The 17,007-nt window shown below is 42.9% G+C and overlaps 1 protein-coding gene across 1 annotated transcript in view; it reads right to left on the bottom strand.

Moving 5' to 3' along the window:
- Positions 1–342: 342 nt before the first annotated feature.
- Positions 343–17,007, bottom strand: part of LOC126427375 (NADH dehydrogenase [ubiquinone] 1 alpha subcomplex subunit 10, mitochondrial) — a 78,878-nt gene continuing 62,213 nt past the window's right edge. The window contains exons 6-7 of the mRNA XM_050089722.1: positions 6,752–7,034; positions 343–757 (exon numbers count right to left, since the gene is read on the bottom strand). Coding sequence (XP_049945679.1) covers positions 677–757; positions 6,752–7,034 — 364 coding nt within the window. The 3' untranslated portion in view covers positions 343–676. The remainder of the gene's footprint in view (positions 758–6,751; positions 7,035–17,007) is intronic.

The following is a 17,007-nucleotide window of genomic DNA, read 5'->3' as shown; positions in this document are numbered from 1 at the left end:
GATAGGAAGAAACTCCACAACACCTCTTCCCCCATCCAAATTACACTGAATTAAATCTTTATCCAGACACTTACATGATATGGTGGATCGGAGAGGGATAAGCACCAAAAAACTGTGCCTGCTGAAGTTTTTTTGGTGGTACATAAACATACAAGGGATAAAGAGGTTACTTGAGACACATTCATATTTTAAATTTTCTTTTTTAATTTTGTACAACTACCTTTTTTCACTAAGGTAATATCACTGGAGCACAATTATAGTTGATGGCCCATACTTGTAAATGGCTTTACAATTGTGAAATTAATTGGGCACTGCAAAATAAATAAGTTCTGGACATGGTGCTTTCTGTGAACTTCTTCAACCTCCACATTTATTTTTCTTTATGTTGCCTGCAAGGTGGCAAAACAACAAATATATATAAAGTACCATCTACAATGCCATGTACAGTATCTGTGAGAACTACATCACAAGAAGGTCAGTGGAACACATCACACCTCCAGAATAGCCACATCATCACAACAAAATCAAATAACAGAGTCCAACAGGCACAGATGAAGCAAAATAATTTATCAACAGAGTTTATTCGTCTTATGCACAACTCGCTGTACAGATGCAAATACAGAGTGCACAATGCGGACACACTGACAGAGACACTACAGACGTTGCTGCCGTTACTTTAAACTGCCTTCGTCTTCACCAGGATGCCGCTGTCACCCATGTCCTGATTGAAGCCCTTGCGGTATTTCATGCCTGGTGCCTGAAAACAAAAGTGTTGGTGTAATGAAGTGCATCAGTAAAACTGAAACATGTGGCATTAATTTTTCCAAGGTTAATATGACTTACAAAATTCATAGTATAGATAGGAAGTGCACAACACAGACCACTTCAATATGAATATAGTGATTACAAACAGTTACAACTATAATCATCTTGGGGTTGAAAAACTTTTTTGTCTGTGTTTGCTTTAACAAAATATATGTTTTTGGATGGGGTCCACCTTTAGCATCACCAGTCAGTAGACTCCTACCACACATTTTTTCTCAATCACATTGAAAATAAAATATTTGAAACAATAATAAGACCCAAACAACACCGGACAATATACTGGTATCATTATGTAGATGACATCATATGCCGTCTAGATGAAACACCCAGTCGCATCCAACAACTCCACAGTGATATAAACACAGTCCACCCCAAATTAAAATTCACCATAGAAACAGAAAATGACAAAATGTTAAATTTCCTTGATCCCACAATATACAGACACAACAACCAACACCAGTTCTCCATATTCAGGAGAGTGACCACCACCAGCACAGTCATTCACAGTCATTCTTATCATCCGATTGCGCACAAACTAGCCGGCTTCCAATATATGCTACACAGACTGAACAAAACGCCACTCACTGAAAACAACTATGACAATGAATTACAGACAATCAGACAAATAGCTGTAGAGAATGGATACAACACATACACAATAGATAAACTAAACCACAAAATTAGAAAGGACACACATCTAATCTTCAATACTCCACTGTAGCACTACACTACAAAAACTTCTGTTGTCTGCTTGTCCGAACCGCTTATTGTCCACTTTTCACTTCTGTACAAGGCTACACTCTACATAAATGCCTTCAAAAGAGTCGTCCTAAAACAAATTTATATTCAATGCAAACAAATTTCTCTTCTACAGAAACGGTTTGCTTGGCATTGCCGGCCTACATTTGATACCTTCTTTTATTTCATCAACACAGTTATTTTGCTGCACAAATAGCAAAATTCATCTAATACTTTTAGTGTCTCATTTCGTAATATAATTCCATCAGCATTTCCTAATTAATTTGAACACACTGCATTATCCTAGTGTAACTCTTGTTGACGTTTGTCTCATGATCTCTTTTCAAGACACTATTAATTTCGTTCAGTTCTTCATCTTAGCCCTTTTCTATCTGACGGAATTACAGTGTCACCGACAAACCTCAAAGATTTTATGTCTTCTCCCTGAACTTTGGCTCTATATTTTTTCATTTACTTCGTGCTCAGTGTACAAATCGTGTAACATTGAGAAGACACGACAACTCCAGCTCGCTCCCTTCTAAACTGTAGCTTCCTTTTTGTCTCTTTGAGCTCTCATAACTGCACTCTGGTTTCTGTACAAGTTGTTCATTACCTCTTGCTCCCTGTGTTTTACCCCTGGTAGCTTCAGAAAATCAAAAAGTGTTTTCCAGTCATCACTGGCAAATATCTTTTCTAAATCTATTAGTAGTAGAAAGTGAGTTTGTCTCTCTTCAACATTTCTTCTAAGGTAAGCATTTTTCAAGAAACCAAAGTGGTCTTCCCCCAGTATTGCTTCTACAACTCATTCAGTTTTTCCGTAGATTATTCCACAAATGTATGCTGCATTTCTTTTTCCTAAATTTTGGCTCAGAAAATTGTGGAGCAGCCAATAGAGACTTTTCCAGGTGGATCACAAATCATCAATTTCAAAATGACACGTACACACAACATGGATTGAAATTAATACCATTACAAGTTATTGCAGTGTAATGTCATGAGCTCTTACACTAATGCCAGTTGGGAAACATTCTCCCTTGAGGGGAGTTTTCCAATTAAAAACTATGTACAGTAGCAATTTTTGTCCATAAGCTGTAACGATCAACATCACCGTGCACTGCTTCTTTTCAGCATCACATGCACGTATTTGCACACTATGTACCCCTACATTATTTACTGTAATGCTGTTCAGCATATCAAAATAGATGGGCATTTGATCTATATTTCCTATTTGGAAATGTAAATAAATTTTGTGTCGAAGTTGGATCTTATAATGTTGAAAAGATATCAAGATGTTTGTTCTAAGTTTGGGGCAGTTTTTCCACAGGTGTAGTTCTATAACAAATGGATGGATTAAAATGAAGCATAAGTCACCTAACCCACCTGTATGAAACTTTAAATTCCATTGGTGAAATGTTTTTCACTTGCTGTTGATTTCCATATGGGCGCAAAGCACAAATTAACTAGGGGGTTGCAGTATATTCCTAGATTACACACTTAATACTAGTTCTTGAAACTTCTTGAAACTTACTAAGTAAGCTTTCCCAGCTTCAAGAGGCTGCCAGTTGAGGTTTTTCTGTATTCTTGTAGCACTGCATCACAATTCGTGCCACCAGTGTGTTCATCTGTCCCAATGCTCGGTCAGAGTTTCAGCTGTGTACAGGCACCGGGTGATTTTTGACAGCACCATCAGTGAAGCTGTGTTTTCGTTGGGTGTTACAAAAGTGGAACAGTAGTATTTAGAGCACTGTTACAAAGTTTTGTGTTAAACTCGGGAAATCTACGAGTGTGACCTTCAAAAAGTTGAAACAGGTCTACGGGTAACATTCCTTATTGAGAGCACAAATCATTTTTGAAAGACCAAGAATATGTCAAAGATTAACCTCGCATGGGAGACCTTCAGCTTAAAAAACTGACAAAATATCTCTTGAGATCGGACTGGTGTTTTATGATAAGGACAATGGGAGACCTGTTACAAACTTTCACCATACATAAAATTTTGACTGAGGTTTTTCAGATGCAAAAGACGTGTGCCAAAATGGCACTGAAAGATATCTCAACTACGCATGCTTCTTGAGGACTGCCAATGACCATGAACTTTCAAGTGATGAATCCTGGATTTTTTGAGTATGGTCCTGAGACAGAGTGAGAAGTGGCAGACAGAGACATCTCCTCGACCAAAAAGCATCAAATGAGCAAATAACAGATCAATATAATGCTGATTTGCTTTTTTGATTGTAGGGATACTGAGAATAAACAATGTGCTTCTCCAGAACAAAACTGTCAACTAAGTGTTTTAGAAGGATGTCCTCAAAAGACTGAGGGAAGGAGTGAATTGAGTGAGACCGTACCATTCCAGACAACTGGATGCTGCACCATGACAACACGTCATGTCACACGGCCATTTCCAACACAGAATTTTTGACCTGAAAAGACATTCCTGTTGTTCCACAGGCTCGCTTATTCACCTGATGGAGTTCTCGAGACTTTTTTCTTTGCAAAATTGAAAATGTCTTAAGACATGGTCGGATATCAACGTAACTTAGTGTTATTTTTGTTCAGCGTTGTTACCAGACCTGGTAGAGTATGAAAGGACCACGAACAGTGCCAGATGTTGAGTGGTTACTGCGAAGGACACGGAGATGGTACGTACTTGTCTGAGATAACATTATCTGCACCTGACAGTTCAATCTCAATTTGGCCGGCTGGTACATTCGTGCTGTATCCAGATTCGTGAAACATTCACGTCAGTTTCCCAGTGTCAGCTCCGATGCGAATGTGAGGGCAGGCATATTCGTCGTCCAGATTCTGGTCGACCACATCTCGGCACAGGTGCCCGAGCCAATCGGAGGTACTCGATCCTGTCACTAATGAATTGTTTTCTGCGCTGTTATGACAGAATGACAGTTGATAAATTCTAACTCGTAGAATGCCTTCTGAACAGCACAGCCAGTTTCACTTAAACACACAACTTCGCAGTTACGCATCACCTCCATGTGCCGGCTTCTGATTCTCTGCACTTGCACGACAATGTTTTTGGATGGGGTCCGCCCTTAGCAAAATACAGTTTTGTTTCTTATCCCAAACATGTTTCACTGCAGTCACAGCATCATCAGTGGGCTTTTATTTCATGGCTGTTAAACATAAAGAATGTTCTTTACTGTTTGTATACATATAAATATTAGTTTTTAAAATCATAATTACAGATTTTCGAAGAAACACACAAAATTGTTTGTTTGTGTGTGTGTGTGTGTGTGTGTGTGTGTGTGTGGGGGGGGGGGGGTTGCTCTATAGGTTGGTATTGTCTAATAATTCTTTGAGGGCAGAGAACAGAGCTTCATCACAGAGAGCTGTGGATTCATTTATTACTTGTTTTCCTTCAACTATAGCTTTTTGTATTTGATAGTTTTCCTCAATTATTAGTTTTTGTGAGGGCTGTTGCTGCATTTGAGAATTTTCAAGTCAGTATGGATGTCTGTTGCGTTGTTTATTGTCCATAAGGTGTTCAGCAAATGTAATGACAGCTGTTACTTTCTAATGCTCTTCAGTGTTCTGTGTATCTGGTATTAAAGTTTCTACTTGCCTGTCCTATATAAACTGATTTGTGGTCCTGACATGTTAGTTGGTAAATACCAGATGTGTTGGTCATCCTCAATTTTCTCTGTGTTGAGTTGTCTGTCCTGTAGGCTATTTTTAGCCCTTGTTTTTTTGAGTATATTGCATATTCTGTGGGCTGCTTTGTTGTCGTAGGTGAGAGCGAACCACTTGTTTGTTGTTGTGGATGTTTCTTGTTCATGTGTGCTCATGTGTGTGTTCTATGTGTTTGTACATTGGTGAGAAGGTTTTTTGTTTTACCTCGAGTAAGTAATGAGGAGGTAATGAACCAAACTAGAGGAAACAATTTATGATAGAAGCTGACACCGACCTACATAGGGAGGAATGATCACTACGATAAAATAAGGGAAATCAGAGCTCTTACAGAAAGATATAGGTGTTCATTATTTCCTGTTCATTCTTTCTGCACTCTATACGAGATTGGAATAATCGAGAATTGTGAATGTGATTCGATGAACCCTCTGCCAGGCACTTAAATGTGATTTGCAGAGTATCCATGTAGATGTAGATGTTGACTAAAAGATGGGATCAGTTGATATTCACATCCTCAGGCATCAAGAAGCAGCCTATTTGAGAGAACCAAAGCTTGAATACAGTAAGCAGGTTCAAATGGAGGTAGGGGCAGTACCTGTACACAAATGAAGAGGCTTGCATAAGATAGACTAGCCTGGAGAGCTGCATCAACCCAGTCTTTTTTTGGACTTGGGGGGGGGGGGGGGGGGGGGGGGGGGGAACCAACAACAACATACTCTCCCTAAGAAGTACAGTAGAGTGTCGATTATCTGAACATCAGTCAACCAAACGACCGCTTAACTGAACTGTGTACTCGCTCGCACCTGTTACTCTCCCACCCTACCGTCCATGATCCCCCTCACTCCCAAACAGCACACTTCTGTCAGCTTGGCACTGGACTGGCAGTAGAAGTAGCGGCAGTATCAAAGCTGTTCACAGCAACAGCTGCGCCAGCTTAGAGTTGAGGCGTGCCGCTCCGCGCAGTTTGATGGATTGCGCGCCCCAAAAAAGAGCTTCTCATGGTGCAAACAGTCACCTTCTGTTCTCTGTTACGACCACTTGTGCGTTGCTGCGTGAAGAAGTGAACTTGACGATACAAAATGCTTAAACATAAACGTGTTGTCCTTTCTATGAGGAACAAGTACGAGATTGTTAAAAGGTTAGAAGAAGGTGAATCTGCAACCACTTTATTCAATGAGTACAAGGTGGGGAAGGTGGGGAAGTCGACAATTACGGACATAAAAAAACAAAAGATGAGCATAGCAAATTTACTGTACAGTACTTCTTTTTGCTAAATAAATATGTACAGTTCAATTATTCGAACAAACCAGTTTTCCGACACCCATGTCCCCCAATTACTTCGGATAATCGACTCTCTACTGTATCTACAATCTCGGCCATCATTATACTGCTGAGTGTCATTAACTACTGAAGTGATACAGACTGCTGCCACAGGGCAAATGTCACCTACACGAATCTTTGAACCTTTCCCTGGAAATTTTGTCAGCTGTACCTCCACTTTGATTCACCACTACAAATAGCAGCAGCTGGGAGGATTACTCACATTATCCCAGAGCTCCTCATACTTCTTGGCGTCATAGGGGTCGACGTTGAGTTCGGGGCAGTCGAAACGCGGCACGTTGAAGAAACACATGAGGTCGTCCTTCTGGTTGGTGTAGAGGGTGCGTGCCTCTGTCCACTCCCATTCGGCGGCCAGCTCCTTCCAGTCGTGGAACTTGGGGTCGTGCTTGTCCGACTGGTCCATGTCCACGCGCTCTATGTCCTCCACCACCACTTCCACGTCACCGCCCTCCGACCAGTCGTAGACCAGGAGCTGTGCGTGGTTGCTGCGGGAGCAGAGCGCAACAAGTGAGAAATAATCTGCAATATGAAAGAAGTAACAGCCTCGGTTGCAAAATTGGATTTTTTTATTATATTTATCCTCGAATGACGAGTTTTGCCTTCGTATCTTCGGATCGCCTGGCAAAATATCGTATTAAGCACACGAGATGCCGCACATAAAAATGTCCCGGTAGGAAGCGCTGTGGCCAGAATTTGAAAAGGCATGGTGCGCTGTCTAAGTTGTTAAATAGAGAGATGTCAACTATTACAAATCAATTGTAATAATTATGAATTTTGTCCAATAATTACAAATTACAAACCACATGGCAAAAATTATGATTGTTTACGATAAAGGCAATAAATGCTTGTTACTGTCACGTACACACAGTTCATTAAACTGCCCAACTCAAATTCGTCGTCACAACAAAACAAAGACGACACGCGGGAACCTGCCAACAAGAGTAATCGTGTGACTAGCAAAGAGAACAACTGAACAAGATATAGTACTTCATACCTGGTTATGTGTTGATTTATATGTGTCAGTGTATAAAGTGCTCAAAAGGATGAATAAGAGAAAATCATTCTTTACGAATTACATTCTCAACAGTATTTCTTTTCACATTTTCTGTAAACAACTGGTATTCTTGTACTTTTCTGCCCTTCGTAGAGTTTTTTGTTACACCATCCAACTGGTATTCTTGTACTTTTCTGCCCTTCGTAGAGTTTTTTGTTACACCAAATACCATATATGGTAAACCGTCGAGGGAATTTCCTGGGTACATCATTTCTCTAAATATGAAGCAGAAATGGTGGACCCATCACAGAAGTTGGCAGAACATATTGCACAAGTGGGTGGCATCAACTAGAGGACTGTACAATGGACTGCCAATGAAACCAATTTATATGGCCAGAAATGTGGAAGTCCAGTGTTTAGATCGCCAGGAAATCACAGTTGTCAGAAGCCTGGTCAAATTTTTAGACTGTTCCAAAATGTGTTGTGCTCAGTACATCTAAGATGGGCGAATTTGCTAGTGATATCATTGCTTCATGGACACAGTTTTTACATATTCTTAAAATAAGAAAATCTGGCAATCAGAACATATTTTGCTTGGACGAATCATACTGGGTAAGCGTGTTGGAAAAATCAGTTATGGTTCTGGTGGGTTTAAGCTAGAAAATGAAATAATGTTGCAAAAAAGTATGATTCAAAATTTACATTTATCCACAATATGAAAATTTTGTGCAAAACTCTGCTAGTAATTTTTTAAATAAATTATACTATTAATGAGTTCTTAAAAGTGAAAAATGTATATACTAAATTGAAGCTAACAGTAAACTGCTAAATGATTTTTTTTTATATATATAACTTTTACACACATAGATCCACACATTTCATATCACATCTACACTATATAAACTGTCAATACTGATTTTTGCATTTTGCATTTCATTATATCACATCACATTTGAATACATTAGTTTTTATGCATGCTCCACACAACGGCTGCCTTTTCAAAATCAAAGTCATTGTGAGATAGCCCTTCATTCTTAATCACCAGAAGTTTGCTAGCTCTTTTCCCACAGAAAGACGACTTCTGATTTTATATTGTTCATGCAACTAAATCATTTATTGGTTGGTTGGTTGGTTGGTTTAGAGGCGTGAGAAGGGACCAAACTACGAGGTCATCAGTTCCGTGTTCCTAATAAAAAAATGCCACAAGTGTGAGAATAAAACGGACGAAGCATATAACACAAGATGGAAAGAAAGGAAAAGCCACAAGAATGAAGGGAAGGCAACGAACAGTAAAAGGAACAAAAGAGAACAAGAAAACAACAGAGAGACACTAGAAACAGAGAGAGTAAAACATGAAAGCAGATTACAGTGGCCGGCCAACCACAGCAATAAAAAGGGAAAGCTAGCCACTCTGCAATACATTAAAACCTACACCCTAAAAGCACTAGGGTGGAGGACACAGAAGGACAAAGGACATGCACTAAAACTACGCAGAAGTATAAAACCCACTCTCACGGATAAAACGTAAAACTAAAGCTGCTGTGGAGGCATTGTTGCCCAACACCAAAGGCAGGGTGCTGGGAAAGTTAAAAGTCTGCCGCAGAGTGGCTAAAAGTGGGCAGTCCAGCAAGAGGTGGACGACTGTCACTTGAGAGCCACAGCGACACTGAGGTGGGTCCTCGCGATGAAGTAGGTAACCGTGTGTTAGCCACATATGGCCAATGCGGAGCCGGCAGAGGACAACTGATTCCCTGCGAGAGGCCTACATGGAAGACTTTCACACATTCATGGTCTCCTTAATGACACAAAGTTTGTGTGTGCTGTTATGCCATTCTGTCTCCCAAAGCTGGAAAACCCTGTGGTGTAAGACAGAATGCAAGTCAGCTTCGGAGATGCCTATCATCTCCAGAAGCAGTTTCCGCATAGCCTGCTTGGCCAGCCTGTCGGCAACTTTGTTGCCTGGGATTCCGACATGTCATGGGGTTCACACAAACACTAAGGAATGGCGGGACTGTTCCAGGCTACAGACAGACTCGTGAATGGATGCTACCAGAGGGTGGCAAGGGTAGCACTGGCGATGGCTCGTAGGCTGCTCAACGAGTCAGTACACAGGAGAAATGACTTGCCAGGACATGAGCAGATGTACTCAAGAGCACGAGATATGGCCGCCAGCTCCGCAGAGAAAACACTGCAGCCAACTGGCAAGGAATGCTGCTCAATATGTCCTCCATGAATATACGTGAAGCCTACATGACCATAGCCATTGAGCCGTTGGTGTAAACCACTTCAGAGCCCCGGAACACATCAAGAATAGAGAGGAAGTGACAGCGGAGAGTGGTGGGATTAACGGAGTCCTTAGGGCCATGCAAAAGGTACAGATGAAGCTGCGCCCGAGGCATACGCCATGAAGTGTATGTGAACGGACCACAAGAAGAGGTGGTAAAGGAAAGGACTCCAGTTCGGAGAGAAGGGACCAAATGCGAACTGCAAACGCTAGTCCCGATCTGGGCCGCCGATGCGGGACATGGACTGCTGCAAGTGGGAAAAGGAGACGGTAATTCGGATGCTCAGGGGAACTATGAATGTGTGGTGCATAACTGGCGAGCAGTTGTGCACGTCTGATCTGCAGTGGAGGGACACCAGCCTCCACCAGCATGCTGGTCACGAGACTCGTCCTAAAAGCTTCTGTTGCTAATCGAACTCCACAGTGGTGCACAGGGTCAAGTAAATGCAATGCTGAAGGCGCTGCCAAACCATAAACCACACTCCCGTAGTCAATTCAGGATTGGACAAGGGCTCTGTAGAGCTGCAGCAGCGCAAAGTGTTCTGCACCCCAATTATTGGTGTTGCTCAGGAAATGGAGGGCATTGAGGTGCTGCCAGCACTTCTGCTTAAGTTGACAAAGATGAGGGAGCCAAGTCATTCGAGCGTTGAAAACCAGTCCTAGGAATTGATGTGTCACCACTACAGTGAGTAGATCGTCATTGAGGTAAAGTGCGGGTTCCGGATCAACAGTACGATGTCGACGGAAGTGCACGACACACGACCTTATGGCTGAAAACTGGAAGCCGTGGGCTAGAGCCCGCGACTGCGCATTGTGGATGGCTCCCTGGAGGCGCCACTCAGCAGTACCAAATGCAGAAGTCATCTGCAAACAGAGGAGGTGAGACGGAGGACCCGACAGCTGCTGCTAGACTGTTAATGGCCACTAAAAATAGAGACACACTCAATACAGAGCCCTGCAGGACTCTATTCTCCTTGATATGGATGGAACTATAGGAGGCACCAATTTGGACATAGAAAGTACGTAGTGACAGGAAGTTTTGGACAAAAATCGGGAGCGGGCCACTCATACAATGTGGCAAAGATATGATGTCGCCAGGTCGTGTGTTATGCTTTACGTAAGTCAAAAAAGACAGCTACAAGGTGTTGCCACTGAGAAAAGCTGTACAGATTGCAGACTGGATGGATGCAAGATTATGAGGAGTAGAGCGACCCTGGCGGAAGCCGCCCTGACATGGAGCCAGCAAGCCACGTGACTCCAGGACCAAACCCAACTGCCGACATACCATTCGTTCCAGCAGCTTACAAAGAACGTTGGTGAGGCTGATGGGCAGATAGCTATCCACATCAAGCGGGTTTTTACCAGGTTTGAGCACCGGAATGATGGTGCTCTCCCGCCACGTATCTCTCCTAACACTCCTCTTTCCGTTGTTTGATAAGGTAGTGAGCACAGGCATGGAGCTGTTTAAAGGCTATGAGGTGCTCCAGGGAAAGGTGCCGCTTATGCCGCTGTGGAGCTCACCGACGCACCTTAATTGCTTCAGCAACTTCCGGCGAGCACCAAGGAACCGCCTTATGCCTCAGGCACCCTTAAGAAGTAGGGATCGCGTTTTCTGCCGCAGAAACAATTGTGCTAGTCACCTGCTCAACCATCAAATCGATGTTACCCTGTGGGGGAGATTCAGCGGTGACAGCAGAGGTGAAAGTTCCATAGTCCACTTTGTTCAAAGCCCATCTGGGCAAGCATCCGTGTCTGACGCTGGGGCAGTGACAGGAAGATGGGGAATTGGTCACTACCACAACGCTCATCACGTGCTCTCCAGTGGATAGATGGGAGAAGTCCTGGGCTGCAAATTGATAAATCAATGGCTGAGTAACTCCCATGAGCCACACTGAAATGTGTGGCGGCCCCAGTATTTAAGAGGCAGAGGTCAAATTGCGACAGTGAAGTTTCGACATCTCTGCCTCAGCCAGTAAGCACAGTACCACCCCACAAGGGGTTATGGGCATTAAAATCTCCCAGAAGTAGGAAAGGTTTAGGACGTTGATCAATCAGTGCAGCTAATACATTCGGGGGTACTGCACCATCTGGAGGAAGACATACATTACAGACACTTATTTCCTGCACCATCCTTATTCTGACAGCCACAGCTTCAAGAGGGGTTTGAAAGGGCACATGTTCACTACAGGGTGAGTTTAGGACATAAACGCAAACTCCAGGTGACACTCGATTATAGTCGCTACGGTTCCCTTAATATCCCTTATAGCCACGGAGGGCTTGGGTCCGCATTGCTGGGAACCCGGTTTCCAGGAGGGCAATGCAGATAGCAGGTGTAAAGCTTAGCAGTTGCCATAGCTCAATCAGACGGTGGAAAAAACCACCGCAATTCCACTGGAGGATGACATCGTGAGACTGGGAAGGCATGGAACATTCAATGAGGCAGTTTACGCCTCAAGAGTCACCTGTGCCACCAATTTATTGCCTGAGCAGTCTATATCCATCGTGTCTGAGGGTCTGGAGAGATCTAGGTCCTCAGCAGATGCCGAAATCTCCACCCCATCCTCAGCCGCAGAGCTTGTAGGTAGCGGTGGTGTGGGTGCCACCACAGTATCCTTGGTCTTAGGGGTTTTCTTTTTGGATTTCTCTCGCTGCTCCTTGGGTTTCCCTGGCTGGGAGGACTTCACTGGCTCAGTCTCCTGGACTAAGGATGAGCGTGAAGCCTTACGACATGATACTTTTGGGCTCTTCAGCCACTGGCGGGTATCGCCTTTCCCACTAGAAGAAACCTGGGATGGGAGTGACCCAAGGGACAACCTTCCTAGCACGAGAAACCGAAGAAGACTTACGCTTCTCCGGCTTAGAAGTGGGGATGGACGTCCCCTTTGGTTGGGAGGGGGGAAAGGGGGGGTGTTGTGTTGCTCCCAAAGTAGGTGTTGCAGAAGCAACAGGGAGGGAAATGCCCCCCACCGTGGGTTGGCAGAGCAGATGGTGCCAGAACTGTTGTAACGGCGACGTAAGACGATGTCATACGCACAGAATACAGGCGTTCAATTTTCTCTTAGTCTCAGTGTAGGTCAGTCTGTCCAGGATCTTGGTACTCCACGATTTTCCTTTCTTTCTGGAGAATCCTGCAGTCAGGCGAGTAAGGTGAATGGTGTTCTCTACAGTTGGCACAGATGGGAGGTGGGGAACATGGAGTATTGGGATATGATGGGTGTCTGCAATCTCGGCATGTGACGCTGGAAGTACAGCGGGAAGACATATGGCCGAACTTCCAGCACTTAAAAGCACCACATCGTGGGAGGGATATAGGAGTTTACATCACACTGGTAGACCATCACCCTGACATTCTCGGGCAATGTATCACCCTCACAGGCGAAGATGAAGGCACTGGTGGCAACCTGATTATCCTTTGGACCCCGGTGGGCACGCTGGAGGAAATGTACACCTCGCCACTCTAAACTGGCGCGCAGCTCATCATCAGACTACAAAAGAAAGTCTCTGTGAAATATGATACACTGGACCATATTTAAGCTCTTGTGGGGCGTGATTGTTACAGAAACATCCCCCAGCTTGTCACAAGTGAGTAGTGAGTAACTCCCGTGACTGGGCAGAGTGTTGTGGACTGGCAAGACAGCCAATCCACAGTGACGGGTAGCCGAAAGGCTGGCGTGAGGTCTGGAACAGTTAAAGGATTTGAGTCTAGCAAATAAATTACGTAGCTGTTGGAATACTTAACTTTAATCCATAATTGGTGAACATCAGTCTGACGGTACATGCATCACAAGATAAATAGCAAATGATAATGGCGCCTTGCTAGGTCGTAGCAAATGACGTAGCTGAAGGCTATGCTAACTATCGTCTCGGCAAATGAGAGCATAATTTGTCAGTGAACCATCGCTAGCAAAGTCGGCTGTACAACTGGGGCGACTGCTAGGACGTCTCTCTAGACCTGCCATGTGGCGGCGCTCGGTCTGCAATCACTGACAGTGGCGACACGCGGGTCCGACGTATACTAACGGACCACGGCCGATTTAAAGGCTACCACCTAGCAAGTGTGGTGTCTGGCGGTGACACCACAGTTTTGAGCAAGACTGACCCAGATCCCATTTTGGACAAGCCCTCCACCTCCCCGAACTTGTCCTCTAAATGCTCAACAAAAAACTGAGGCTCCATCGTCATGAAAGATTCCCCATCAGCTCTCAAACATACAAGGTACTGGGGCAAATTAGATCCGCCTCCATCCTTAGCCTGACGTTCCTCCCATGGTGTGGCCTGGGAGGGGAATGATTTGGGGTCGTACTTCTGTGCGCTGAATTGAGCTTATGATTACTTAGAGACTGCTGGTGTTTCACCACCAGCAAGACATGATGAACTACGCTTCATTGTGTGTCATCTGCCCTGATGCCACCCACTCCGACCAGATTTCCCAAAAATTTTACTCTTGTCTCATCTAAATCCCCTAGTGTCTCATTTCAATTTACAAGCATGTTATCCAAGAATTTGAAAATCGTGAACTTAATAACACTTCTATCAATGTAGGCTTTCACAGTTGGTATTGCCTTCACTTAAAACTTCTGGGCTGATAGGCCGTGGTCAATGTATAAAACTCTCTCCTGACGTTTCGTCTCTGACTGCAGGAGACATCCTATGAGGTAAAGCGGCGAACTGCAATGAGAACTTGATGAAGTGCTGATTATATAGGCAGTACAGAGCATGCCACTGACTATCATGTGGCCTCAGCTATGAGACCGTCTCTGGTAATGCCAACATTCTCGATTGAAAGTAATTGATTGCCACGCTTCCCATGCAACGCTGACATCCAAATTATATCCAGTTTAACACCTTCCTCTTTCCTGTTAAAATTGTTACAGTGTTTATAAATCTCAATAGCCTTCCTATATATGCATGCATAATAGTGCGAGGTTTTAGATATGACGTTCATCTCGCTGAATTTCATTTCATGATTATCTTCCTGGTAAATGTGTTCTGCTACGGCTGATTTATCCGTGTGACCCAGGCAGCATTTCCTCTTATGTTCAACAAGACGGGTGTTAACACTTCTCTTTGTGGTACCGATATAAACCTGTCCACAACTACAAGGAATTTTATATACTCCCAGTGTAGCCAAAGGGTGTCGTGCATCTTTTGCCGATCTTAAATATTATTTTATTTTCCTGGTGGGTCTGAAAATAGTTTCCACCCCATACTTGCTTAACACTTTCCCAATGTGATCTGTGCAACCTTACTAATGAGCGGAAGAAAAACCTTGCTGCTGGGTGACTCGTTCGTCATTGCTCCTGATTCTCTGGCTAGAGTGAAGTGCTTGATCTATATCCTTGCTAGAATAGCCATTTTTCACGAAAGTTGACCGTAGATGTTCAATCTCATCTTTTAAATAAACAGGTTCACAAATTCTGTACGCTCTGTCCACCAAGGTGTTTATTACACCTCTTTTTTGTCTAGGGTGGTGGTTTGAATCTTTATGCAGTTAATGATCAGTATGCGTGGCCTTTCTACACACTTTATGGCCCAATTTTCCGTCCTGTCATTTAATCAAAGGCACCTTCAGCAAATTAAATTGCCCAATACTCCTCGTCCACACAGTAAATTGGATTTTCGGATTAATGCTATTTAGATGTGTCAGGAAGGCATCCAACTCCTCTGCTCTGTGTGTCCATATTACGAACTTGTTGTTGAAATAGCGATACTATCTGGCTGGTCTCTTACTGGCAGCCTGCAATGCCTGTTGTTCAAAAGTCTCCATAAACGAGTTAGCCACAGCACGACTGAGAGGACTGCCCTATCAATCTGTTCATAAAAGTCAGTATTGTATTGAAAGTAGGTTGTAGTGAGGCAGTGTAGGAATAATGTCACAATATCGATAGGAAAAATATCCGCTATTCATAAGATAGCTTTGTTTACTGGAATCGTGGTAAATATTGTGTTTAGCAAGGATATAGAGCGAACACTTCGCTCTAGGCAGAGAATCAGGGGAAATGTTGAACAACAGTTGCACGATGGCAAGGTTTTTCTTCTGTTCATTAGTAAGGTCACAGACAAAAATTTTACATACTTGACACCTTTTAGTAAGCCAGCAGCTACTGATCTTTTATCTTTTCCCAGCATAGATACCAAAGAATCAAAATTTATATATTGTGAATTTACTGTCTCTCCCAACGACAGCCAACGAATGACAGAAGTTTAAAGTTTTTTCCTTGGCTCATTAAGTATTTCTTGTATATCTTCTAATGATTAGGAATTTGTTGGCGAGTGTCCAAAGAAGTTATAAATTCCCTTTAAAACATCTTAAAACTTTTCAAGATTTGAACAGTATTCAACTGCTTGACCAACTACTAGAGCTAACCAATGGGCCACGTAATGCACATGTAATACATTGGGCTAGTCGTTAAAGATTAGCCATCGTAAATCGAACTCGTGTCATAACGGATCCACCATCAGTAGCAATTGAGGAGCATTTGCTCGTATCAGTGCCACGCCTATCCAAAACTTCTACGATATCACAGAACATTTTGTTGGTGGACACAGTGTTAAGTAGTGCATGCATATTTCCCTTTTTGCACTATTTTCACATATATATAGTTTCTGTTTGAGTGATGTCAGTAGACTCATCTATCATAGCTGAATACCACCTTGCCAACTTTATTTTCTATCAAATATCATCAGCAATTATTTTACACACTACATCCTCCAAATTGAGAATAATATTAGAACTTTCATAATTTGCATTGCCATTGAACATTAATTTGGTCAGAGTTACATACAGTTCAATTAATACAGAAAACTTTCTTGTAGCAATATTTTCCTTCTCGGTTGCATAGATGATGTAGAAAGCAGCTACTACACTTTCCTCAGTGTTTTTACAGGATTCAGCTGAGGCTTTGACAAAATTTGGTGCCTCTAATGACTCTCAAATTGAATTCTCATGGTCCACCAAGATTTCATGCCCCCTTAACGAATCAGCTACCGCAACACAACATCCTGAATGTAAAAGAAAAATAAAGAACCTTTAGTGGTCACGGTTTTACTTGTATCTAGGTTAGAAGTTAGAACCAGAAGTGAGATTATACTTGTAATATATAGAATCCTAATTATTTCTTAATGTGGGAATAATTTACAACTTCATTAACACATTAACCATTGAGCAGATGCGCCATTT

Source organism: Schistocerca serialis, chromosome 11, assembly GCF_023864345.2.
Source record: "Schistocerca serialis cubense isolate TAMUIC-IGC-003099 chromosome 11, iqSchSeri2.2, whole genome shotgun sequence".
NCBI classification, from domain to species: domain Eukaryota; kingdom Metazoa; phylum Arthropoda; class Insecta; order Orthoptera; family Acrididae; genus Schistocerca; species Schistocerca serialis.
Note: the sequence above shows the minus strand (reverse complement) of the source record. Positions and strands in the feature narration are given on the sequence as shown.